Source organism: Acartia tonsa, chromosome 10 (genome assembly GCF_053477335.1).
Source record: "Acartia tonsa isolate MP-2025a chromosome 10, ASM5347733v1, whole genome shotgun sequence".
NCBI lineage: Eukaryota > Metazoa > Arthropoda > Copepoda > Calanoida > Acartiidae > Acartia > Acartia tonsa.
Genome location: NC_137269.1, coordinates 26,854,991 through 26,882,974, shown reverse-complemented (window position 1 = coordinate 26,882,974; position 27,984 = coordinate 26,854,991). Strand labels below are relative to the sequence as shown.

The 27,984-nt window shown below is 30.7% G+C and overlaps 2 protein-coding genes across 2 annotated transcripts in view; both read left to right on the top strand.

Annotated features, from left to right (window-relative positions):
• LOC145329748 (neprilysin-1-like) overlaps nt 1-15,887 on the top strand; it is a 59,618-nt gene extending 43,731 nt beyond the window's left edge. Inside the window, exons 18-27 of the mRNA XM_080174127.1 lie at nt 112-217; nt 1,626-1,696; nt 2,914-2,989; nt 5,462-5,568; nt 6,306-6,380; nt 7,186-7,263; nt 8,296-8,331; nt 10,117-10,221; nt 10,782-10,898; nt 13,131-15,887. Of these exons, the coding sequence (XP_080030253.1) occupies nt 112-217; nt 1,626-1,696; nt 2,914-2,989; nt 5,462-5,568; nt 6,306-6,380; nt 7,186-7,263; nt 8,296-8,331; nt 10,117-10,221; nt 10,782-10,898; nt 13,131-13,190 (831 nt within the window). The 3' untranslated portion in view covers nt 13,191-15,887. The remainder of the gene's footprint in view (nt 1-111; nt 218-1,625; nt 1,697-2,913; nt 2,990-5,461; nt 5,569-6,305; nt 6,381-7,185; nt 7,264-8,295; nt 8,332-10,116; nt 10,222-10,781; nt 10,899-13,130) is intronic.
• unc-13-4A (BAI1 associated protein 3) overlaps nt 1-27,984 on the top strand; it is a 253,039-nt gene that overhangs the window by 210,587 nt on the left and 14,468 nt on the right. The window contains exons 45-47 of the mRNA XM_080174126.1: nt 18,554-18,640; nt 19,757-19,864; nt 27,355-27,467. Coding sequence (XP_080030252.1) covers nt 18,554-18,640; nt 19,757-19,864; nt 27,355-27,467 — 308 coding nt within the window. The remainder of the gene's footprint in view (nt 1-18,553; nt 18,641-19,756; nt 19,865-27,354; nt 27,468-27,984) is intronic.

Genomic DNA, 27,984 nt, shown 5'->3' with positions numbered 1-27,984 from the left:
CCATTATGGATGGAAAATGAAAAGAAAAAACTAAAGGTCCAGAAGCAGATTTGTAGAAAAAGTGACAACTAACAGTAAAGCTATAAATTATAATGAAATATTTGTATTTAGGCAAATATGATGAAAGAGAAGATTGGATATCCTGACTATATTCTGAATGCCACAGCACTTAACATTGAATACAACAATATCAGGCTCAATCAAACTGTTTTCTTAGGTAAGTTAAAGGTATACCTATGTCCTGGAAAATAAAATCTTTAACCAAATTAAATAATCCAAAGATTTTAAAAATTATATTGTACGTATTAGATTATAGTAGCGGCTGCGCCCCTAACATCTAGAGGCTCTATATTGGAATGGATTTGGAAGAACAGAAAAATAGCCTAAAACCTTACTCAGACTTATTTATAAAAAATTATTGCCTAAAATCATCTCAGGACCTATAAGAAGCTTCACTGTAAAGGAGAACCATATCGGTTCAGCGGTTAGCGTGATCATTATCTACAGACAAAGAAAGCTTACTAAGTTACTTCTTTATAAATAGGATTTACTTTAAAATTAAGTTTGTATGATATTTGTCTGTGTTTTCTTTTAAATTTTTTATATATCTGCTACAATAAAAACCTTTTACATATCATATAAAGTTCATCTTGAATTGAATGTTTTATGATTCATCAAACAATGCATTTAGAAGGATTTAAAATGCATTTTAAATCTATTTAAAAAAAAGATCTATGAAAGGAGATAAAAAATTAGACCGTTTTTATAGTAGTACAAAAAATGTTTATAGTAAATATTTTCAAAAGCAAAATTTATACCTCAATGTTTTATGGTAATTAAATTTTCGCAAATTAATTACTTGTGACTATAAGAGTTATAAATATTAAATAATTAAAATCTTATATCAAATAATATGATATATTTCATATAAAAAAATTAAAATGTTGATTTAGAAATAAAATAATTTTCATAAATCCTTTCTGTGGAGCTATATCTTTCAACTGAAAGTTTAATCAATAAGTTTCTACTTGATTGAGCCCAAGAAAAAAATTATCTGTAGATTTATCCTAAGATAAAATAGAGGATGGGATTCACAACTTTTTTTAGCAATTTACATTTTAAAACTTTTATCATTTAATTTAATCATATATTTGTAGTTTTATTTAAAAGGTACATGTTTATCAGGGAGGGAGGAGCCATTAAACTGTTATTTACACTGGTACCCAAAGTTTTATATTTATATTTTCTTATGTTTTGGCCTAAATACTATGGGTGCTTTTTTCAAAAATTTTATTATTTAAAGGAGGGGAAAATCTAAGGAAAATTATCGGTTGAGAATCAAATAACAAAAAAAGAAAATTAGTCATGTTATTTAAAATCCTATCATATAAAGTAGTAAGCTTTTTAGTCTGTAGCAAAGGATCTCGCTAACAGCTGAACCGATATGGATCCCCTTTACAGTGATTCTTATAGGTTTTGGGCTGTTTTATTTTCATAATTATGTCCAGGTATGGTTTTTGACTATTTTTCTGCCCTTTTATATTCCTTCGAATATAGAGCCCCTAGATGAAAAGGGCGCAGCCGCTTGTGACATATATATAAAAACAAACATCCTTTTATTTTAGAAAATATCATAAACCTGAACAGAATGGAAGCCTCCAGAAATCTTGCTAGAATAGGCACTCAAGTCAATATGGTAAGTTTGATTGCACGACTTTTATGTTAATGTTCTCTTAATGCATAATTTTGTGATTTGTTTGTAGTAGCTGTATGCTATTTAGTATTTGGTAAAAAATTTTATGTAGGAAATACTTATTATGTAGGAAAGATTGACCTAATGATTGGGCCATGTTTTAATACAGAAACCTTTCAATGACATTTGAAAATTAATCAAGATAGTTTTGATATTCCCTTGAAATTTGAGGTTCTTTTCCATAGTAAATTGGCAACTTCAAATATTTTGAGATCCTTATAATACTTATTGTAGAGACATGATCTTGACCTTAAAATATTTGTTTCTTATGTATTTTATTTTGCATATTAAGTTATTAAATTGCCTGGTTCCAATGACCCAATTTTTTCCTTTAAAACAAGAATTAAGTTAAAATAACATCAAAGAATTGAATTAAGTATTATCAGGAACTAAGTAATGTGATTCAGACAAACAATTATCAGTGAAAATTTGCCCACAGCCCTCTTCCCTTATTACACCCCCCCCCCTTTTTTACCCACTTCCCTTCAGCTACATCATAAAACAAGTTCTACAACAAAATATTTAATTTTCGGCAATTTTTAAATGGAATTAATTGGCTGAATGACAGCCCCTGAGTATTATAATTTTTAAAAGTACTTCATGTTCTTGTTTATGTAATTGAACATGACAGAATCCCATGGTTCTCTAAAGTACAATTATTCATATTGCATGGTTGACATTCCTAATTTATAATGCAGGTGGTTAGGTTATGATCACTGTTCACTTGTACAGTATAATAGGCTTAGTATGTAGTATGCATGGTAATATCTAATTCATGTTCAAATTAACAACTAAACAAATTTTTAAAACCAAATACTGCCTTCAATTATCATATATATGTATATTTTTTTACATGGACTCGAACCTTTCACTTCATTTGAATAAAAGTAGTGGATTTTTTAATGTTGATATAATGGATATAATATGCGTGGATATTATGACAGGAGAAATTTTGTCGTTTATTAAGGTTGCTTCTATAGTCCTCATTTATTGGCCAGTACTTTTCCTCGGTAAGAGGGGTGATTAGGTAAAGGGGGTGGTAAAAGGCTAATATCGTTATATTAGCCAAATGGAAACATCATTTTATTAGAGCAGGCGAATTTTTGGTGATATATCCAATTATTTATATATCCGTTGTTGATATTGTTATTTCTGTCTAGGATCTATGGTCATCCTCCCCGGCAGTTGTAAATGCTTTCTACAGTCCAAACAAGAACGATATTGTCATTCCCGCAGGTAACTAAATTCAAATAGGTAAAAATAGGTGAATAATTCAAATAACTTCCTGGTCCAAGTGGTGGAGGCTCTTTTCGTCTGCTAAACCACATTCTGTTCTTTTGTAGTGAATCGGCTGTGTGTGTTTATATTTCCGACGCTATTAACTGATTTCTATGACCCAATACAAAATCGAGAAATTGACCTTGCCCAGTGGACAGGGTTACATGCCCCCTTAATTCTTTTATTTTTAATCAGTTGATATTAACAAAAACTTTTTTTACTTTTAAACTTTAATTAAGTTTCCTTTTCTCTAACTTGTATTGTATTTTTTACTTACAAATTTTACACATTTTGCTATTAGAAAAGAAATAGATATATAACGAAACATATTTTATTGTTAGCTTATTTTTAGTAGCGAAGCTACTCTATAATTCACTTTGTCCGTCCGTCCGTCAGTCAGTCAGTCAGTCAGTCAGTCCGTAACGCTATGGGGGAAATGGGATTTACTCAGCTCCTATAAAAGATAGAATGCTGAAATTTTTTGACAACATTCCCATTATTAAGGAGCACAATTGACTATAAAACATCATTTGCGGTCGGACCGATTTTTAGCAGGTTTTAGGCTATTTTTTTATTTTTCACATTTTTCTCCAAATCTTCAGTGTTTATGGTCCGATTTTCAAAATTTTTTCAGTTACAGATATCAAAATTAAATTTCCTGTCGTTTAAAGAAACAATCATGAAGGCCAGACTGCCTTTTTAGCAGGTTTTAGGCTATTTTTATATTTTTCACATTTTTCTCCATATCTTCAGTGTATGGTCCGATTTTCAAAATTTTTTCAGTTATATATATCAAAATTAATTTCCCGTCTTTTAAAGAAGACAACCATGACGGCCAGACTGTCTTTTCAGCAGGTTTTAGGCTGTTTTGTTTTATATTTTTAACATTTTTCTCCATATCTTCAGTGTTTACAGTCCGATTTTCAAAATTTTGTTCAGTTGTAGATATCAAAATTAAATTTCCCGTCTTTAAAGGAAAAAACCATGACGGCCAGACTGCCTTTTTGGCAGGTTTTAGGCTATTTATAAATATATTTAACACTTTTTTCCATATCTTCAGTGTATATGGTCCGATTTTCCAAATTTTTAAAGTTTTTAAGGATTTAAAAATTAAATTTTTTGTTGTTTTAAGAAAACAACCATGGCGGCCAGACTGGCTTTTATCAGGTTTTTGGCTATTTTCATATGTTTTACATATTTCCCAAGATCTTTGTTTATTTTGATCCAATTTTCAAACTTTTATGGGATATCAGTATCAAAATAATTTTTCCCATTGTTATGAGCATCTTTAATATAATTTACTTTGACCATCGTCATCATACAAAATAAAACAAGTTTTCATATTTATTTTATCCAATAAATCTATTCTTAATTTCAGTAAAAACCTTTTAAATCTACCTGTACGTATTCCCATCTACGATTTTTTGTGCTTCGCTACTTATGGATGTTGTCATCCTTGTTAAACTACAAAATAAAAATGATTTTAACTGCTATATAATCATGTATATTAGTAGCCAAACTATCTTTAAGTTAACATTTATTACAACGCTAGTTTTTTTCTTTATTTCTAACATTCTTCATTAATGTTTCATCCGAGAAAAAAAACATATTCTTAATAACTTTTTAAATTATATTATACTCTTTAAAACTTCCTTAGTGGAATGAAATTCTCTAACATTCCTTCTGGCAATTAAAGTATACGCATATCTAAAGCACCCTTATCCTAACCAATTTGGTTCCTTTCAGTTACAATCTGAGAAACTACTTACACATATATATGTACATATATTTATTTCAGTTTTTAAGATATATGTTTATATCTAAAGCGAAGCTACTCTAAAACTAGTATGTCACAGTAAGAGTTTTCATATGTAACCCCCCTCCCGCCCCTCCTCTACACCCACCTTTGACAAGGGTGTACACCCCCTGATACATCCAAAGGGAGTGTGTCGGGGTAAAAAAGTTACACCTTCCTTAAAATTAAGAGGGGTGTTGAAAACAAGTGTGCTTCGCCTATTAATTTCCGAGGGTGGTAATTCAACACCCCTGACATGGAAAAAAAATTCTTGTTGTCTGTAATACACCCTCTAAAGCTCACGGACCCCCTACACCCTCATCGATTTTGGCACAAGGGAGGTGTCAAAAATCGTAATGAAGGTAGCAAAATGCTCTACAAGCCACTGAGTTTAAGTTTTTAATTTTTATATATTGCTGAATGCTACTGAATTTTCGAAGCTTAATTCTAAAGGGAAGCTATATCGGATCAGCGAGAATTTCAGTACAAATCCAGGAAGAAACAAACTTCCTATAACATTTTATTTTCTCTATGTTCTGTAAAATTTCTCTGTTTGCTTGTTTTACACTCGAAATTTATAATTTGTGTACATTGTACAAATGTACACATAGCCTAATTTCTTAATTTTAATTAAGGTATCTTGCAACCCTTGTTCTACAGTAAAAACTTCCCCAAGAGTTTGAACTATGGTGGAATTGGAGTCGTTATTGGTCATGAGATCACACATGGATTTGATGATAAGGTAGGTTCTAGATCATTGATTTAATTCCCCACTAAGAAAATTTTTAAAAAACCTTCTGACTTGAAATTATTGGTTAAAAATTATGACACTGCTAGTTTGAATCAACTGAATAGTTTTTAAGCCAACAAATAAAAGAAGGTTTTTATAAAGCAATATAATTATTAGTCTACTGTAGCGTTATCCCCTGTACATTGTGGCATTCTGATTACAGTGTAATAAATAATTATTAGCTCGTAGTGCCAGCTAAATAGGTATTATTTTTGAATCTTTTGATATTTAAAACAAAAACCGGGTATAGTCCCTTTCGTGGCAACGCACCTTAAGTGGCGATTCTTCGTATTTTTCACAGTAGGTTTTCTCCTATTTCTAGCTCCTGCAAGGGGGGCTCTAACCCTGCGGGGCCAATTGCCTATCCCTGTGGGGCAATCACCTAACCCAATATAACCTATATAAGTCATTTTAAAATACGACGAATCGCCTCTTCAGGGGCGTTGCCACGAAAGGGACTATTCCCAAAAAACCTACTCATAAAAGTAGCGCATTTTCTAAGTAACTTTTATTATGATGTTATGACAAAATTTCTTTATATTTCCTGATTGTACTGATTGAAAATTTTTGTTACTTTTGTATTTTTTCAGATATGTAACTTTATAAAATTGTCCTATTTAAGGTTAGGTGTTTTAAGCTGAACTTTAATAGATGGTATCATCCTTGTTGATTTAAAATTTTGTATTCAGGGGCGACAATTTGACAAACATGGTAATTTACAACAATGGTGGAATAATAAAACTATCTCCAGATTTAGAAAACAGGTACATTTTAGTTTATATATCTTAAACAATTATCCTTATATAAAGTAACAGGAATTTTGTCTGTCTATCTGTGTGTATCTATCTTCCAATGAACAGTGAAGCTTCTCTTAGGTCCATAAAAGGTTTATAACTATTTTGGGGTAGGGTTAAACAATCCATCCAGGAGAAATCACCCCTGAAACCCCATTTTTTTTACTTTTTCTTTTTAACTCTAGATTAATAAATTGTGCCATTGAATCCAACTCCCCCCTAGGCCTCTAGGGTCGTAGCCGCAAGTCTTTTAACAGGATTTATGTCTCTGTGTGTGTATGTCTGTACAGAAAGATCTCGCTAACCACTGAACCAATGTTTTGTCCATTTTTGGATATCGTGCATTTATTACACTTTGACTTTTGAAGCGCATTTGACAGATACTTATGTGTAAAAATCTTTTTTAAATAAAAAGAAGTTTTCTGTAATTTGGTTTTGTTACCTATAAAAAGAAAGATCGTATGTTCTTTTTAAACATGATAGCTTTTTGAAATTTTTGTTTAAATGGTTTAGGTGATAAGATTATCTTGTTTACCTAATATTTGGATTATATTTATAAAAAATATTAGATACAATATTATTAGAGAATCATCACTGTAATAAAGCATTTTAATGTAAGTAACCATCCTGTGTTTAACTTTTGTACACTCTTAAAATAAAGATAATATCAAAAGCACAACCACTTAATAGAGGCTAACATTGGATTGTTTCACTGTGTGTTTGTTGAGCGTTTATGGATGTTGTCATCCTTGTTATTAATATAATTAATTTTTAGGCTCAGTGTATAATTGACCAGTATAGTGGATATAAACTCTATGAAGTGGACCTTAATGTGAATGGTAAAATGACACAGGTATAATTACGATTCTTAAATTGAAATTTTGGCAGTTTCCATCATAGAAACTCTTCCTTACCCCCCCCCCCAAATTTTGAGATCAATTGAAAATAAGAAGGGCTGAGCTTTTCGTGTGTTTGTGTTAGGTTAAGTTTTAGTGATGATCTTGGTAGATTCGAACTAGTTAACCTTACCCATCACCTAGTAATAGTCATTTATTTCATCGAATTAATGACAGCTTTCGGAGGATATTAAAATGAAAAATTTTAAGATTAAAACCAGTTATGTTAGCCCCGGAGCCGGCTATCAAAACTAGTATTGATTTTATGATTTTCTTTAATATTCTCTGAAAACTGTCTGTAATACGATGATGTACACGATTTTTCAGTATGGTTGAGAACCGATTCTAAACCGCGGATATAAATCGGTTTTGAAGCCGTCTGTAAAATTTACTTTTAATTAGCATAAATATCTGAATTTTTATATGAAATACTGGTTTAAACAAGGATGACAATATCCATAAAAGCGAAGCACTGAAACGTTAGGACAAACGGACATGAGCACATATATAGTGTCAGAACTGAATAATCAGAATACAAATGTATAAGAGTCGAAGCAAAATTGTGAGAAAATTTGTTGAAAAACTGCTTTTTACAGGATAATGTTTATGGACATACTTATATATTTAGGACTTGATTATAGAGCTGCTTCGCTTATAACATTATACTTTGTTGTCCCAGGAATCAATATACCAAAAATCAGATCAATCGGATGATTAGATCACATAAAAATTTGTTGCTAAAAAAGTAAAAAATCAACATGTTTAAAATGGATGTACGGAAATTTTGGTAATGATTATAGAGTTGCTACGCTTTCTAAATCGTACCTAACTACTAAAGGAATCACCATGCAAAATTTGAAATCGATAGAACAATTCTAACATGCCTAAATTGACGAAATAGCTATCCGTTACGGACGGACGGACGGACCGACCCTAATTATAGAAAAGCTTCGCTTTTAAAACGATATAAAATTTTTACATAATTTCAGGGAGAAAATATTGCTGATAATGGCGGTTTAAAACAGGTATCATTAGTTATATATGTTACTTGGATCATATAAAAAAAATTGTACATGAAAACGGTTAAATACATCATACTTGTAGAACAGCAAACGTACAAAAAAAGTTGAATATCTTTTCTTCTTGCATCATTCAAAAAAATTGCAGAATTTTATTTTAAAAAGTATAAATAAGGAGGAAATTGGTTTAAACATTTAGGAAGAAATGTCTTTCATCTGATATTAAAATTCTTCTCAGTGTTAATTTGCATAAAAAGTTTTGCAATTTTCAACATTTTGCATCATTTATCTTGGCACAAAATTGTACACACACACACACACACAACATTTTACTAAATTAAAACAAAAAGAAAATTGTGTCTCTTAAATTTTAGTATCGGAGCTGCTCTATGAAAAAGGTCGGGTATAGTCCCTTTCGTGGCAACGTACCTAAATGGGCGATTCTTCGTATTTTTACAGTAGCTTTTCCCCTATTTCTAGGCCCTGTGGGACCTATTGCCTAACCCTGTGGAGCAATCACCTAATCCAATTTAACCTAACCCAACCTAAAATAACCTATAAAAAAACATTTTTAAAATACGATGAATCGTTCCTTAAGGGGCGTTGCCACGAACGGGACTATTCCCAAAAGGTCTTATTAAATGTTATTGTTTTACACCTTTTATGATTAATAAAAACTAACAAAAATGACACATATAGTGGTTTATAGACAATACCTGACCAAGAAATCTAAATTTCTCAATTCTTAGAAGTAGCGAAGCTGTATCATAATTTGAAATGTTCGTCAGTTAGCTACCTTTAGGGGTAAACTTGATTTTTTTACTGTTAAAAAAGTATTAGTTATTCTTAGCTAATATCAAATAATTTTGTTTGGAGATTCATATTTTTTTTTGGGCTGGGCATCTATACAATTTAATCATATCCAATTGACTGTTATGCTAGTCTTACTTTTATATTCAAGACTTTTACTACTTACGGATGTCATCCTTGTTTTTAGAACAACTTCATATTCTGTTATATGTCGTGCTAGTTTTTTTTTTTTTTTTTTGGTGGGGGGGATTTTTTATTTTCATAATTGTCCTTGTTTTTAAAAATGGGTAATGTGTATAGCTAGACCCTTCTACAATCTACATACATTAAGCATGATAGAGTTAGGAAAGTTTAAAGTTTTTACAATTGGTGTGAAATTGAATTTATGGTCTTTTCAGAAATTGACCTTGTAAACGAAATAGTTTACTGGAACACAGGAATAAACAGGGAGGGATGTAACATATTTGTATAATGGTACCCAAAGTTTTACACGGGTTCTCATTCTTAAACCTAAAAGATTGGGTACTTGATAGGTTGGTTCAATCTAACAGTGTTTTAACCTTTTACCTTTAAGTAATCTAGAGATTTATTTTTAATCTTTGGTACATTGATTTATTGTCTATTTTCTTATCCCTTATGATACTTTGACACCAATAAAGGGGCAACATTTAGACCTTTTACACTGCCAGTTTAAAACAACCAATCAAGATTTCTTAAAAGTGCCTTAAGTTTTTAGACTAACGAATGAGATAACATGATTGTAATACTTTGGGTTCCAGTTCGATTACTCTCCAACGTCCCCAATCCAACCAATTTTTATAACGAATTACAATAACTGTTAAAGTTTTTATCATATAATTTGTCATGAATAGACTTTTTACTCTCTTTTTAAACTTGTTATTATCTATTCCTTAACTCTGTGACAGCAACCATTGTAAATTTTGTTTGGCTTTACATAAAAAAGTTGAAATTACTTTGTAGGCGTACAGAGCATACAGAAAGTGGGTGGAGATACACGGAGAGGAAGAACAATTACCTGGACTAAACCTCACCCATGACCAACTATTTTTTCTCAACTATGCACAGGTAAGCTTTAGTGTATACCTAATGTATTTTTTCTAGACATGTCACAAATTAGAATAGATATCAAATATATATTTTCAAACAGGGGATGAAGAATAAAATTTTTAGTTATAGTCATATTCAAAGGACTGCACCAAAATTTATCTTTTGTCTTTGCAATAAAATTAGACATAAATTACTATTTGAGTCTAAAAAAAATATAGAATTACCTAGTCAAGTACCTCATACAGTAACGACAGGTTTCATAACCATAAACCATGCAATGATAACCAAGGGGAGCCAATCTCTCTGTCCAAACACACGGGGTATTAGGTTAGGTAACACCAAACAGATAAATAACTCTTTGGTTGAATAACCTTTATCTTGAAGACCTAACTGTGCAATGCATGGCAATGGCATTCCCCCTATTCGAACTATTTATGTCGCGCATCGGACAAAGCAGTAGGAACTATAATTAGCGTATTTTGTTATGCCGCGGTGTTGAGCCGAGATTTGAGCCCATTACCTCCTCAACGAGGTCATGGGTAAAAAATTATAAATTCAAGATGAAAATTTTTGTTAAGATCTGGTGTGGAACGATGAGGCCTGAGGACGCCCAGACTAAGCTGATGTCAAGTGTGCACCCCCCTGGTCCCATCAGAGTCATTGGCCCGCTGTCGAATTCTTATGATTTTGCTAAGGTAGGTTTTATACAGGGAGGGTGAGGGGGTCATTGGACTAGTTCCCAAAGTTTTATGATAGTACAGTATTCTTATTCGTTGGATTAACAACTTCGGGGACTTTAATTGAATTTTAATCTACATATTAGGTTAATTTGTGTATCATCATTGCATTGGATATGTACATCAATTTATTGGCAATTGTTTTATCCCTTTGTTGTCGTTTTGTTTGTTTAAATGTTCCAATGTAGGGAGAAGAATAAGATACAACTATAAGAAATAGATTTTTAGTTTAGTTCTATGTATTGCTTTTGTGTTCATTATGATATTATAAGGCATAGGAAGGGGATAAATTCATAAAATAGCAACTTAACGGCAGATATATTTGGTGAATAGCTTCGCACCCTGCTGGTTGCGCCCCTACTTATTTAGCCTTAACACATTACGGAACCTATGTGAATAAATAAAATTAATATCTCAATCGGTTCAGTTATTATCAAACTTAAGCTGCAAACAAAAAAATTCTTACTACTTAACATTTGCTAGGTGTGCAGCCGGTAGTAAGGGTATTAAAGTATAAGATTTTACAAGGGACAACATTTATTTGCCTACTATGAAAAACATGTAAACAAAGATAAAAGGGAGGATGCGGATGTGCTACTTTTTGAAACCAAAAGTAAAACGCGCCTGATCTCAGCTCATAAAAGAGTTACAGCTATAAAATTCGGCACAGCAATTTCTTTTGAGGAGAACAATATAACACTGTAAAGAAACGGCGGCGGAAACTCCGCTCCCGACGAAAACCTCCGTTTCCCGCCGAAATTTTTTTTTGCCTTTTCTCGCCATAATAGACAATTTTTAATCATCTAAGAAAAACTTTTTTTTAAATTTTCCTTATATTTTCACTTGACACTTGTAAGATTTTACCGCCGTTTCTTCACAGTTCTATACTGTTCTTCTCAAAAGCAACTGCTGTGCCGAATTTTAGAGCTGTAATTCTTTTATAGGCTGAGATCATGCGCGTTTTACTTTTGGTTTCAAAAAGTGGCACATCCGCCTCCCCCCTTAATAAGGCCTGCTATAAATTACTATACAAATCAAGAAGTTTTTAATATAGTAGAATTGGTCTATAAAGAAGTGTCAGAAACACACTTTTGACTTGTAATATTTGTTTATATTTCCTACATATCAATAACAGAATAAACTGTATAACCTTTTATATTATATTCAGGAATTGAGATATAAATAAAGTGACATTTTTTGGGTTCCTTGAAGTTTTTTTAAAGATTTAGGGAAATTAAGTTTGCACTGTAATCAATAACATTCTATTTTAAAAACAGAAAATAGACACAAAATTGTTATACAGGTCTGAAAAAAGGGATATAGCTATTTTTTTCATTTTTTTGGATGAACAGCTTTTCGCGGTTAATAAAATGAAAAGTTGTAGGATTATTCTAGCTTGTTCACAAGGATAACATAATACATTTTTCTTATTCGTTGGCTCATATTTGGAGACTTTTATTGCATTTTGATTGATTTGGTTTATTAAGTTGAGTGTCCAAACTTTTCAAAAACAATCTTATTGTTAACTCTAACAGGGATAACTTTGTGTATCATCATTGGAGATGTACATAAATTTATCGGTCATTGTCTTATCCGTTTAGATCTCTGGAGAATAATCAGGGAGTAAGGGAGGGGACAATGAGCAATTAATTCAATTTAAGAGGGTTCGCTGAAAAGCAATGAAAACCAGATTTATCAAGAAAATTTTACCAAAATTGTAAAGGAATCATGGTAACCTAATTTAGAACAAAATTACTAAGAAAAAAATCATTTACTTAAAAATTAAATTATCAACACATCACAATGTAGTAAACATTCTGTAATTAATCACTAGTAAAATGTTGTTTAGAACTACCTCAACCCTTCTCATATATTTATAACTGACCCCTAAATTCAAGCGGTTATTAGATTATTTAATACATAAATATCATAGTAGAGTTTCTATACATGAAATGACATTTTCTCGGGAAAAAATATTTGTTAAAACCAGCCATTAATAACAAATTTTTCTGTCTGCATACTCAAAACTAGCTCAGCTAGTTAGCGGGGCATTGATGCGCAAGTACCCAAAGTCAGTCAGAATCTGCTGTAATCGTGCACATTCCCTTTAGCCAGTACCCAAAGTCTGAGACTCCTGATCCATTGTCCCCTCCCTTACTCCCTGAGAATAATACTTTATTTGATTTCTAGGCCTACAATTGTCCAGTTGGCTCCAAGATGAATCCAGAAAAGAAATGTTCCGTTTGGTAATTGAAACAATCCTACAATTATTTCAATGAAGAAACAATCTGATAATTATCATATCAATTTCAACAAATACGTGTGAATCCAAAGAATATTAATTAGATATAAATTGATATTTTTATGTAAAACTAAAGAAAGTAAAAAAAACAAAGTGAAGTGGTGATAAAAGAATCTCAAAATAAAAAGAAGAAGAAAAAAAACTAGAATATCTTCAAAACTAGGCTTTTTCCTTTCATTTAACAAATAAAATGCTTCATTCCTTAGTCAGAAACTTCTGATTTATAAACCTTAACAGGTTTTAAATCTTGTCTCTTGCCATATTTCAATGAAAAAGCTTTCAAAATTTGAAAATGCTGTTTGATATATTGGAAGTTAAAATATTTATTTTTATCAAAATCGGTTTGTGTGTTAATTATTAAGTGTACTAACCTACTCTATACGGTCCAGGAAAATGATTTATTGTTTTATAAATAGGTTTAGATGAGTAAGATTTATTTAGATATCTTTTATTTGAGATTTATTTATAGAAATATCTATATTTTATAAGGAACTTTCTAGGACAATTATGAACCAATAGTAGCAAAGCATTAACTTTAAAAAAGATTTCTATTTGAAAATTAACAATATAACCGTCATAAGTGACTATATTACCCGCGGCATTAGCGCAAATGAACGCGTGCCTGCTTACAGTCGGGTTCGAGTCTGGTCCACGCTGCGTCCTACTAGAGACGGTAAAAATTGTACCTACTACTGCTATGACTGACACTTTACATTATCAGGGAGCGTTAATGGGAATGCATTAACCCATAACCATTTGCAACTCATTAACGTGCACAGTTAAGACTTCAAGACAAAGGTCGTGTAATCATAGGGTTTCATAGAGTTTCGCATCCTAGCTCAAGCAGATTATGGTAACTTAAATTGAAGGAGAATCCCGCTCTAACGAGGTAATGGTAAAAACTAGGATTATTTTTTTAAGTGTATTTGTGACAGTCAAGAATGACAATGATAACACAATGTTAATTATACAGGACCCCAAAGTTTTAAAACAGTGGCGTGCAAAAGGGGGCTGTGTCCACTCCCCTGACAAAAGATGGGTAGATAAACCTCTCTAGGAGTCCACCCCTCGAAACCTTCTTGACAAGGGTCTACTACACTCCCCTTATAAGTCCCTAGAACAGCCAAGGGGGATGTCGTGGAAAAAAAAATCACAGCCCCTTTAAATTTAAGAAGAAACATTTTGGGGGGTTCTATTTAATCTTGATTGGGTTGTACAAATCAGCAGTGTAGTTTATAGAAAGATTAGTCTATTATGATTTGGGGTGTATAACAGTTTAACATCCAATGACACATCCCTCAAGATTTCTGGTAACTAGGAATTGGTCTTAATCACCCTAAAAACTATATCGAAACAAATCAGACAGAAAAATAACAAGTCTGATTTTAGCTTGTAGAGTAGTTTTGCTAAAAAATATATTTACCAATAAAACTATTATCCATGATACAAGCTATAAATGGCTGTATCGAAGATTTTATATTACATTTTTTTTTGGATTATTACCCCATTTACCATATGAAGAAAACATATTTTCAATACAAATTAACCAATATTTTCTTTTCCACTTCTAAAATTAACATTTACAACGAAAAAATAGGTTTCTATATATTTCTTTTACTTTTATTTTTATATTTATATTTTTTAGGGAAAAAAAGACAAATTATCTTTTTTGGTGTATTTTTTTCTAAAAACTTGACTACCACGTTGAGATATATCTAATTTACTTGTTGGAAGTTATTGCCTTGTCAAAAGTCATTTTTTCGTGAAAGAAATGTTATTTTATTTTTATTACTTACACTAAAATTTTGTTGGGATTGTGGTTTATTGCTCGCCAAGCACTTTGAGGAAAAATCCCCGTTCGGTGGTTTTCCTCAAAGTAAATTGTCGAGCACATAAATCAACTTCACCCAACCTACTAGGTTTAGGGCACCCCTCAATAGTTGGGCATAAAGAACCCCCCTTCCTAATTTCACATTTTCTGTTAATTTATGGGGGGTTCTGTACCAGCTCATACCAATAACGAAATTAATTCGGAAGAAAATCACGAAACCTATACGTGTTTTTCAGCTGTAATTGGGGGGCAACACATCGTAAAATTGACAAACTCTCCATTTGCCCCCCAAATATTATTTTAGATTTATTTTGCTTGTTGGTTATACCTTATTCCTGGTTCTGTACTCTCTAGGCTTTTTGTGGAAAAGCAAAGCCCCTGACTGTTCTAATAGATCAATAAAATACAAAGTTAATCCGTCAAATGGTTGTAGCGTAAAATTTAATAAAATTGATATAGGAAGGATTCCGATTATAAACATAGCGAAGGAGTTTAGGTTGAGAAAAACTCTGTTCTGTTAATAGTCATTTTTATTAGTTTTTATGATTGAAAAATATATTTTTAATAAGATACTCATAGTGTATCTTTTACGTTTTTATAGAAACATCTACATTTGATTTTTGACTTTTTAGTCTATTATCTTTTATGTTCTTTAGTTTAATTCTTAGGGAAAGGTGTGACAATATTTTGAAACTTATTATAATTGTGTCCAGATATTTATGTACTTGTACAATAAAAACTCAAATGTATATATTTTAAAACAAATGTTTATCTATGATAATGTGTAATAAATAAATATATGTATTCATGGAAATATTAGTATTATTAGTATTTATTTACCCAACAAATTAGGTTTTGTATTTTGTTTTTTATGGAAATTATTTTTATGTTAATGATTATAATTATATTTCTGCATCAATTACACAGGTAGGTTATTTATATTTTAATCAGGGGTCGGCAGCCGCGCGTCAACCGCCTGTAAGCTTCAGGGAAATCAACCTTTTACAATTTAAAATTGACAGTTGGAAGTCTAAACCTTATCCAAATATGACAATTCGTCTTTTGAAATTATTTTCAAAGCATCTAAATGGGTATAAATTTGAGGCTTAGTCGCGACTGACGCGCTTCTTCCAAGTTCCGAGCTCTGATTTTAATTGTTTTGCTAATTAACCAACACAGCTACCAACCAAGGTAATCTTTATTTGACAAGGATGACAACTTCCAATATTAGAAGCGAAACACAAGTAAAAATTGTTGAGACAAATGGACAAAGTCTATTATAGAGCAGTGTTCTGTGTATTAGAAAATATTTAGACATGGAAGCTAAAATTACGAAATCATTTTACAAATATATGTGTTAGGTATAGGCTTCTGTAGCATATGCGACGGAAAATGTTTATTATATTCTGGAATCTGGATGTATATTGATACAGGGAATCTACACAAAAAATAGTCGTCTTTTTATAGAAAGACAGACATCCTACTACATACTCGAGTATAAAGAATGTTTCATGTCTAATTTCGATATTTTTTTTCTGGCAATTTGATAATAGCTTTAAATATGTAAACAAATTTTTATTATCCTTTTAATTTGTATGTACAGAATACATGAATCTTGAGGGTCGCGGATGAATGAAAAAGTGAACGTAAATGATAATAAATGTCGGATATACCTAATCCTTAATTAATCCTTTGGATTATACGCCCGGGATTACCATGTCTGTCCAAAACCATTCAACATAAATTAGAGTTAACATTACCATTTTTAAAAGCGAAGCTTTTCTATAATTAGGCTCAGTCCGTACGTAATGGATAGCTCTTTTCGTTAATTTAGGCATGTTAGAATTGTCCTATCGATTTCAAACTTTGCATGATGATTCCTATAGGAGTTAGGTACGATTTAAAAAGCGTAGCAACTCTATAATCATTACAAGAATGTCCGTACGTCCATTTTAAACATGTTGATTTTTTAATTTTTTTAACAACTAATTTTTATGTATAATGTTATAAGCGAAGCAACTCTATAATCAAGTCCTAAAAGTATAAGTATGTCCATATACATTATCCTGTATTAGGCAGTTTTTCAACAAATTTACTTACAATTTTGCTTCGACTCTTATACATTTAAATTCTTATTATTTAGTTCTGACACTATATAAGTGTTACTAGCGGCTTCGCCCCTAGACTCTAGGGGCTTTGCCCAAGAGGTGATAAAAAAAAATTATTGCGAGAGACCATAAAGGACCATGGAAACTCCTTCAAAAAAAAAAAAAAAAAAAAAAAAAAAAAATGGGGGGGGATTTTTTGGTTTTTGGGGGGGTTGGGGGTGTCCCACCCCCCGAGAAAATAGCTTAAAACCACCACAGGACCAATAGGTAGATACCCTGAAGAGTAGAATCCGATCGGTTCAGTGGTTACCGAGATCTTAAGGGACAGACAGACAGACGGACGGACAGACGGTCAGACGGACAGACAGACATCGTTCTACTTTGTATTATAGATTGTCCGTTTGTCCTATCGTTCCTGTGCATCTGGTTTGTCTGTCCTGCTGTAATGCTTATCTACATTTTGTTTTCTCTATCTTCATAACTTATGCATCAAGTTCACTTTCCCTCCCATATTTTTTCTATCTCATACCTACACCTTTCCCTCTCAATTCAGGTTTAGCATGTGATTTCAAACAGCATCGCTACTATTGCACATTATCGTTTGTATTTTGTATCAAAGTAGCAAAGCTACCCTATATATAAGACTTGCTTATTGATCCTACACTGGCATATAATCCTTATAATTAAGTGAAAGGGTGTTTGTCTGTTTGGAAGGATCTCGCTTACCGCTCAACCGATCGGGTTCTCCTTAACAGGGTAGCTTCTCATAGGTCCCGGGAAGGATTATAACTATTTGAAGGGATGATACCATAACCCTCCAAGAGAAATCGCCCTAAGAAAAAAATTACCCTCCCTAAAAAATGGGTTTTGGGATTTAACTACCCCCTCTTGAAGTGCCCCTAGAGGCCTCTAGGGGCGTAGCCTCTATTTATACTTATTGTAACCAGAGGAGGGTAAAATGCTAAAATAGAGGAGAAAAAAAGCCAAAAGAAATAAATTTCACTTAATAATGATATAATGTAAATCTATTGCTGTATGATTGCTCTATAGATGTTAACTCTAAGCTAAGCAGAGGTCATTATACTCGTTAATTACACACTATAGGGGTCCTTAGATAATCATTTTTATATGGGTAGCATCTTAAAATGTATTTACAAAAAAACAAGAAATTCTTTGGTTTTTAGATGATTGCGCATTTGAGCGGCTATATTAATTTCTTGACAATTTTATTTGCATCATTATGTTTATGCGGCGTCACTGAAGACCTCGAAAACAGCTAAAATAAATCATATTCAAGTAAAAATTGTCTGAGTAACGTGTTAGAATCTTCTTTGAGAATAATTTTATAAGTTTTTTTATATTGTTATTTTAGATGTGCACGACGATCAATAATTTGGAGCATGTTTACAAACATTTTGAGCCAATTGGAACCGAGCTTTGCCTATACACTGCAGCTAATGTAAGTTTAATTTTATTTCCCAAGTAGCAAAGCTAATATATATGTTTCCTATGCTGGTTGATTTGTTGGTTAAGGCTAAGAACGAGTAATTTTCATACAGTTATTGCCGTTTTGAAAAGTTTAAAACCAATGATAACAAAATTGTTTTCGTTATAGCTTAATATTTTTCCCGTGTCCCTTTTTCTTATGCGGATTTTCAACTCTCCCCTGCTTTTTGGCAAATATAAAGCTGTTCTGAAAATTGTTCAAGATCGGTCAGACATATGAGGAAAAGTATAGGTATACATCTTTTACTTGGTATATAACATTTTTACATAATCAGATTTATTTCTATACAATATTTTACACATATTTCATGATAGATAAAGGAAATTCTTTTCTTCTCCAATTCAACTTCGGCGGAAATAAGTAGAAGATTGAAATTTGAAACATTAATCTTAAACATCTATCTTTCTATTGGAAAAGTAAAATAGGAATTGAATAATATTTTGGAAATATAATTGGTAAATGCTTTAATAATAACAAAGTGTTTAAAATAACAATAAATTTACATTTTCTACGAAAAGAAAAGAAAAATATAATACAGTGGATGTATAATATACGTGGATATTATGACAGGGTAAAAATTGTCGTCAATTTAGCTTGATAACACGTAACTCGTTCATTGGTCAGCTCGTTCATCCAGTAGAATGGGAGTGGATGGAGAATTGTTATTTTAGCCCGCTTCAAGTTTCATTTTATTAGAGTACCTAGATTCAGGTGTAAGATCCAAGTAATAATATATCCATTATAATAACATAGAAAAATGTAAACTTGATATTATTAAATAAAACATATTAAAGATTTAAGGACCACTTACATATAATTCTATCTTTGAAGTTACATTTCAAGTTTTAATAAGAAAACAAAAGATTTTTGTTCTTTTTAAAAGTTGTAAAAGAAAAACTGTTATTTTATTGTTTTTTTAAAATTAAACCTTAAAAAAGAAAAGTTGTTGCTTTAAGTAAAAGATATGTTCACTTTTGGTTATTTGTAATATCCAATTTTTTCTGGCTAAATTATTTTGGTACAACTCATTTCCACTGATCATTGATGAGATTGTTTTGTTTCCTGTAGGATTCCCAGGAGAGATATGAAGTGAATGAATCCTCAGAAATACTTTGTCAGACCTTGGAGTATATTGATGCCAGCATATACAGGGTCCTATCTAAGATTCCTCTACAGGTAATATTTGTTAAACCTTGGAGTATATTGATGCCAGCATATACAGGGTCCTATCTAAGATTCCTCTACAGGTAATATTGAAAATAAAATAAATATGGATTGTTCCAAGACCCCTATACTTGCATTTGAGTATAATACAGGGTCCTGTCTAAGTTGCCTCTACAGGATAGTCTTCTGAAAATAGATATACAGGGTCCTGTGTAACCCTGGTCATTCACGTCTAACAACACTAAATTAACATGGCTAAGCTGAGGATAATTATCCTCATTATAGATAAACTAAAATATTATTTTCTTTAATATCTTTGTGTGTTCTAAATATTCCAAGATTTTTCTTTGGTAACTTTGTTTGTGAACCAATCAGCATTTTATTTAATACCCTAATTTTTTGTAGAATTATTTAATTAAACCAGGAATCAAACTTATTTTTTCATCAATAAAAGATGTGTCTAACATTTGGCTAAATTCATATTCTGTACAGGGGAAATTTATTATTTCAAGCATAAAAGGGGGAGTAGAGATAATGTAAGTTATATGACCTTTCTTGGTAGGGAACACATTAGTAATTTGAAACTTAGCGAGGGTATTATACATTCATACAAAATAGCTAATAATATAGATTTTATGCCTATAAAAAAAACAATTTGTGTATCTTTAGCATTTTTCAATTTTATAGTTCTTCATTTGTTTTGCCAAAAACGTCACACATTAATTCAAAGATGTTATCTGGGATTTGTATGTCTCTAAATTATTCTTACACCAAAAATTTTAAGAACACAAAATATGTATAACTAATTTTAAAAGTATATGGAAGAATTAAGTAAATAAAAGTTATGTATTAAAGAGCCAAATATTTAAAAATTAAATTTTTTCGACTATAAAAAATATTTTATCAAATTTTCTAATTGACCTGTGCTAAAATGAATCAACACTTTCTTTAGAGAATATACAATGCATATGTTATCAATCCCTCACTCCCACTTTAGAGTCCCCAACCCCATTAATTTGACCGCTTTGTAAAAAGTCATAAAAACTTTCATGGTTACCATATCATAAACAATAATCAATGTAAAATTTTTGCATTCTAATTTGATTAAAAGCTTTTAACGAAAATGACGCCAGTTAAAAACTAAAAATATGCAGAAATTTGTTATTAAAATATTTTGCATAATTTTGGAATTATCAAAAATTGGTAACCCTGATATAACCCTAAACATTCAGTCGGGAAATTATCTCATGGCGAACAGACGAAGTAGTTGTAAATATACAATGTCTTCATGATATCAGGTATTTCTATACTTAATTATTGGTTTATGATAAAGGCATTTATTTATTTACTTTAATTTGTATTATGTTCATTTTAGATTGTTCTGTTTAAGAAATATTATTAACATAACTGAAGTCAATTCTATTAAAATTGTTATTACTAGTTGCTTTGCCCCTAGATTTTAGGGAAATGTGAAGGGGTCAGGAAAATAGCCTAAAACCACACAAAAGAGATTTGTAAAGCCTCCCTGAAAAGTACAATTAATTTGGACTTCCAATGTCCTAGATCTTTATCTACAAGTAAAAAAAAACTATCCTATTTTTAAAGTAATAAGATTTTTTTGTCTGTAGCTTAAGATTTTGTTAACTACTGAATTGATATAGTTCTCCATTATATGAAAGCTTTTCATAGGTCCCTGGGTGGTTTTAGCTACTTAATTTTATAACTAAGTTTGTTTTTTATGCTATTTTCTCACTTTCTTTACCCTCGTATTCAAAGCTCCTATATTCTAGTAGCGCAGCCGCTTGTATTACATAAGTTGTTAATAAATTCAATATTAAATCCATATTTTTTTTACAGATTTCGAATGAAGCTGCAAAACAAAATCCACAAACACACATAGACATCAAGAAAAAGTTGCAGTTGGAACAAACCCCGCAGATTCAAGAAAGGAATCAGTAGGAATCAGCAACACCCTGTCTAACCCACTTTCAACTAGAAAAAAGAAACAGCTAAAGCAATGTGATTAAAGACTTGGCTATTAAGCCAAAGACATAACTATCAAAGTGAAAAAGAATACCAATTAATTTTATTTACAAACCAGAAACAGCCGCAGCAATGTGATAAAATACGTAGCTATACCAAATCAAAGATATAACTATAAAAGTGAAAAAAAGTATACAAATTATTCTTAACTATATCAAACCACAAACAGCCGCAGCAATGTGATTAAAGATGTAGCTATACCAACCCAAAGACATAACTATAAAAGTGAATAAGAATACAAATTAATTTTGTGAAACAAAAGATATTAAAATTGATTAATATGTAATTTTTAAATGTGCAATTTAAAAAAAATAAAGTTTAAAATCTAGAGTCTATTATGTTGTGTTATTTATTATAGTTAGAAATATATTTTTTGTTTAACCAAATATTATATAGGTTTTTGGTGTATATGTATTATCTATAATGTTTGTCAAGGAAGCTTTATATTAGTCGACGTCATTAAATATGGGAGTACTTTTTGAATAAAAATAATTTTGGGATGGGGGCCATCCCACAGAAGCAAAACCCCTCAGTGCTAGGGACGCCGCAACCACAGTATTTTCCGTTTTACCTTCTCTTTTCTGTCTATTTTGACTTCTTCCCCACATTAATGTTTCCCTTCTCATAGCTACCCTATTTTTTTACCCTTCCCTTTTTTCATATACATTGCTATTTTCCTTTACCCATTTTACTGTCAACCTCTTTTTTATACTGCCTCTTTTTAAGGGATAAATTAAAAGATTTTAAAAATATATTTTAATTTGAAGTGATAAAGCTATTAGAAATTTATCTTTAACAAATCTCATTTTTTAATTACTAAAAAGGTTATATTTAACCCTGTTCTGGGTAATGACAATGTTACTTAGATTAATTATTATTTTAAAATTTGTAACCTAATCTTCATCCAATTTAGATATGGCAAAATCGTATCTTCGCCAGATATGGCTAATTATAACTTGGGGAATATAAATTTTCATGATACGACAAATTTACTTAAACTTATACTAATTTCTGAACCTTTTCCAGACTGTAGAAACATCTGGACATATGGAATTCGTATGGCTAATGTCTTATTTTAGTGTGGAGAAGCTTCAGAATTAATTTTCTAAAATACCAGGGAAGATACCTTTGCAGGAAAACCTTGGAATAAATTTAAAGGATCCTATCCTTATACATCTGCAGGTAAACCTTGGCATAAATTTACATGATCCTTTTTTCTTCTGCAGGTAAACCTTGGAATAAATTTAAAGGATCCTATCCTTATAAATCTGCAGGTAAACCTTGGCATAAATTTACATGATCCTTTTTATCTCTGCAAGTAAACCTTGGCATAAAATTACATGATCCTTTTTACCTCTGCAAGTAAACCTTGGAATAAATTGGCAGGGTCCTATCTGCCCCTAATATTAATATCTAAAACAAAATTTAAAGTGTTCTATCTAATTTTATTTAGGTAAACCGTATAGCTTATTTGGTTACTGTGTAAAATTAATTCATTTCCTCAGTTAAATTGAGAATGTTTAATTTTAAGATTAATTCTTTTACTTCTGTTCAACTTAATCCATTGTCCAATTTAGAAGAATCCCAGTTAGTAAGATTTATTCTAATTCTACATAAGTTATATTTATTGTGCCAATTTATTTTGTAAATTAAAATGTATATACATTTATGTAATGTTCTGTAGAACAGCTACTTCATATATAAGGAATGTTCTTACGTCCGTCCGTCCAAAAGACCATATCTTAATGTTTATAGGCTAAGTATAAAAAAACTATAATTTAAAAAAATAACATGTAGGTGACTTTATTTAATGCATATTATTTTACTGGTCTTTTCATTAAATAAATAGATTTATCGAGAATAAAAACAATTAGGTGAATAAATACCTTAATTTAATCTGCCAAATTGATTATTAAAATAAAACAGAGTAATTAGGTTTTATGTAATTTACTTAGTGAAATTAGATTCTTGAATAATTAAACAGAAAATTGAACAAAATTTGCACACAAAAAAATATAATTTATTTTATTTTTTTTACAATATAAAGTTACAAATTAATTGTATTTAAAAACTAAAAAATTATCATTCAGGGTTTACAGATATATGTCACGCTTGGTTTTTTATTAAATGAATAAGTTAGGGTACAATGTTTGGCACTTTCGATATAAGTAAATGATAATAAAAAACCCATAGAATGCGATAATAACTTCAGAAAAATCGAAGAAAATAGTTTTAATACTTAATTAACGTTTTTAAGTTTTTCTTCAAAAAGTTTAGATAAGATGCCTTTAAAAGTCGTCTATGATTTTGTCAGGGATAAAAATGTAACTTTAAAATAAGAATTACAACATATTTTTTCAATTAGTACAAAGTAAAATTTTGAACATTTTATTGATCAGTATATTTTTTAAAATGTGAAGTAGAAACCTGAATATTTTATCATGAAAATTGTGTTATGATTTGATTGTCTGCTAGATTACAAGAAAAAAGATACTGACAGTACTTGTTGGTTCTTTAAAAATAATTAGGTAGATTACTTTCAGAACCCCTCTTTTTGCAACGTTATTTCAATAGAACAGAGCCGTAGTCTTAGTGTACTCAATATCTAGACAGTAAGTGCAGTCAATATTCTCTAAAATGGCTATAACATTTGGAATGATTGTGCAGCTATTACCTTTTATGATACAAATAAGGATTTTAATTGCCAATTATCTGAAAAGTTTATATCTTTGAGCTAAATTTTTTTTTTAATTTTATAACTCTGCTAACCCTAAATCTTCATGCGGTTTTTAATATCTTTGTTATGATTCAATCCACGCATATAACGATTGCTTTAATCGTTTTCCAGGTCCCATAACTGTGCTGCTAGACCTTTATTTTTTAAAAATCGGTTCAGAAATAAGGATTTTAGAAGCTATAATATTAGAATATTAGTTGTTTGATCCTTATCCTATTGGGGAGTCTGATGGAGGTCAGGAACAAAGCCTAAAACCAACCCTAAGACATTTATAAACCTTCCCTTAAAAGTGTAACCAAATTGGAACAGTATTAGCACGCTGTTTTCGTTATCGGCCGGCCGGAAATCGGCCGACTTCGGCCGGATTCTGCCGATGAACATAATCGGCCCAAATTTTCTTCATGTTAAGTTTAAAAATATTGTATTCGGCTATTCCTCAGCCGATTTAGTCGTCTAAGGTGGCAAAAAAATAGTCCTGGTCGTAATAAATTCAAATCCGTTGACCAATCTAAAATCCGTCCACTGGTTGTCGCGTAACGATGTTTTTAAAGTTGTAGACATGATAATAATTGCATAAAATAGAAGTAAAATTTAAAAATACCGTAGCCGGTTATTCCTTGGCCGATTTAGTCGGCCAAGGTGGCAAAAAAATAGTCCTGGTCGTAATAAATTCAAATCCGTTGACCAATCTAAAATCCGTCCACTGGTTGTCGCGTAACGGTGATTTTAAAGTTGTAGTCATGATAATAATTGCATAAAATAGAAGTAAAATTTAAAAATACCGTAGCCGGTTATTCCTAGGCCGATTTAGTCGGCCAAGGTGGCAAAACAATAGTCCTGGTCGTAATAAATTCAAATCCGTTGACCAATCTAAAATCCGTCCACTGGTTGTCGCGTAACGGTGATTTTAAAGTTGTAGACATGATAATAATTGCATAAAATAGAAGTAAAGTTTAAAAATACCGTAGCCGGTTATTCCTTGGCCGATTTAGTCGGCCAAGGTGGCAAAAAAATAGTCCTGGTCGTAATAAATTCAAATCCGTTGACCAATCTAAAATCCGTCCACTGGTTGTCACGTAACGATGATTTTAAAGTTGTTATAAATGCTGCGTATATTATAAATATAATAATGTCGTCTTCGAAATGAAAATGTCACTCTAAGAAAATTTTTGAACTACAAACAAGTAACAAATGTGATTTAGATGGACCTTTTACCATAAAATTACTTTTTCATAAACTAATTATTATTTAACTACCTTTTTTAAAGTAGCTGCAACCATTTTCCACCCAAAAAAAATTATTGACTGCACTTACTAGACAGCCAACCATTGTTTTAGAATTGTTAAATTTTTTTAACTTTTGATAAAAACAGAATTAATGGTATTTTTGTAAATATTATACCTCCAAGAAATGGCTATACTTCCCAATCATATGTTGTGTGATATTTAAGAGGAATTATTTTGATATAATGTCATTAAAATATTCGTTAAAAAAAGTGCTATTCTAGCTTATACTTTACATTTTAATGTGTATGATAATTCAAATAAAAGATAATGAAGATTTATATTATATTTAATTGTTATAATTATAAAGAAAAACCTGGAAACAGTAAAAAACTGACTTTATTTTATTGACGTAGGGAAAATTTTGTCAAATATTTGAATAAAAAAACAATATAAAAGAAAATAAATTATTTTTAATATAGTCACAAAAAGGCTTAATGAGTTTAGGAAATATTTCATTCACTAATCATGTCATTTAAACTCTATCACACAGAATACAGTGTAAAAAGATGTTCTCGTTTTAATTTTAAGTAATTTGAAATGCATTTTAATACCTTTTAATGATTTATTTTTTGAAACATCTTTTTATAAAATGTTATTGATTTTTGAAGTTATATGTTAAAATGTTTTTAAATTTTGTTAACATTTTGTTTTAAATGTAGAAAATTGGTAATTCTAAACATTCAAAAAATGATTTTATTAAATTTTCATCACTTAAATTGCATGTTTGATGAAATTTTCAACTGATAATTCAAGAAAAATCGTTTAAGTTTTATTATATTTTACTTTGAAATGTTAAAAAAATATAATTATTGTCAAAAATGTGGAAGTTATACTTTCCTCAAAAAAGACCTAAAACATGCAAATTAACACGTGTAATGAGATTTTTTTTCTTTCAGGTTTAATTTTAAGTAATTATTGATATTTTTTGTAAAAAGGATTTTATATAAAAAGTTTTAAAACTCGAGTTATGTAGTGGTTCTAAAAAAGGTTGCGAATTTATGCAATTTTCTTGCAAAAAAAATTTTCTAGGATTTTAAAAATAGCAAAGGGTGTTATTAGACGTACTTACAGATACAATTGCAAAGTCATTTTGGCCAAACACTAAAATAAAGTTTTGACATCTGAGGGTCCAACCGTGATGTATTTATCATAATTATAAATAAATGCATGCTAATTTTTAAAAGAGCCTATCTACTAGTATAAAAATGTATATATGAATAAATCAGAGAGGAAGAAAAATTCGTCAGTGAACTAAATATATTGGCCCCTAATAATGAAAGATATGTCTCTTGGTCCCCAAAGTTTTTTAAACACATTCTCTAATAACTTGTGTCTTATACCTTAAAGATACCAATTAGATCATATTGCCAACTCCCCCTTTTTTGATTAGTTATTTTGATTTAGACTTATTTTTTATATCAAATATTTATTTCTAGCTTGAATCTGGACTGCAGAGGCATGTATTCCACCTGGCATGGTCCCCTGATACCCTGCCTATTGAAGAGGCTATCAATCCCCTCCTGGATTTTCTTACCAAACATCTTGACAAGTAAGATATTATTTTATTAAATTCTTTACAAAAATAACAAGAATAATTTTATCCTTAAGTATCTCAGCTACTGCAAGCATAGAATATTATTATTGCAGTAAACTGTAATAAAGGAAAAGTTTAAAATTCTTTTGCCATATTAGTATGTTGTTATATCTTTTAAGTCATATATTAACAAAGCTCTTAATTAACGAATAATTGACAAAAATCAATTAAAAATCTATAAAAAAAATCTATTAATTACATTAAAGAAGAATAAAAGGCGTGCACTGAACATAGGAACATCTTTTAGAGCCCTTATACCATAAAAAATCCCTATAGTCATTTTTGCAAAACTGATTTTTGTTAAAGAAATTTTTCGGTAATTCCCTTTTAGAATTTTTGGCTCAATACCAGCTGAATATCCACCTGGATATTCAGCTACTATTGGGGTCATTTTTGGATACTCAGCTACCATTGGGAAAATGTGTGGATATTCAACTACCATTGAGGGAAAAAAGTTTTTAAACAATTATTT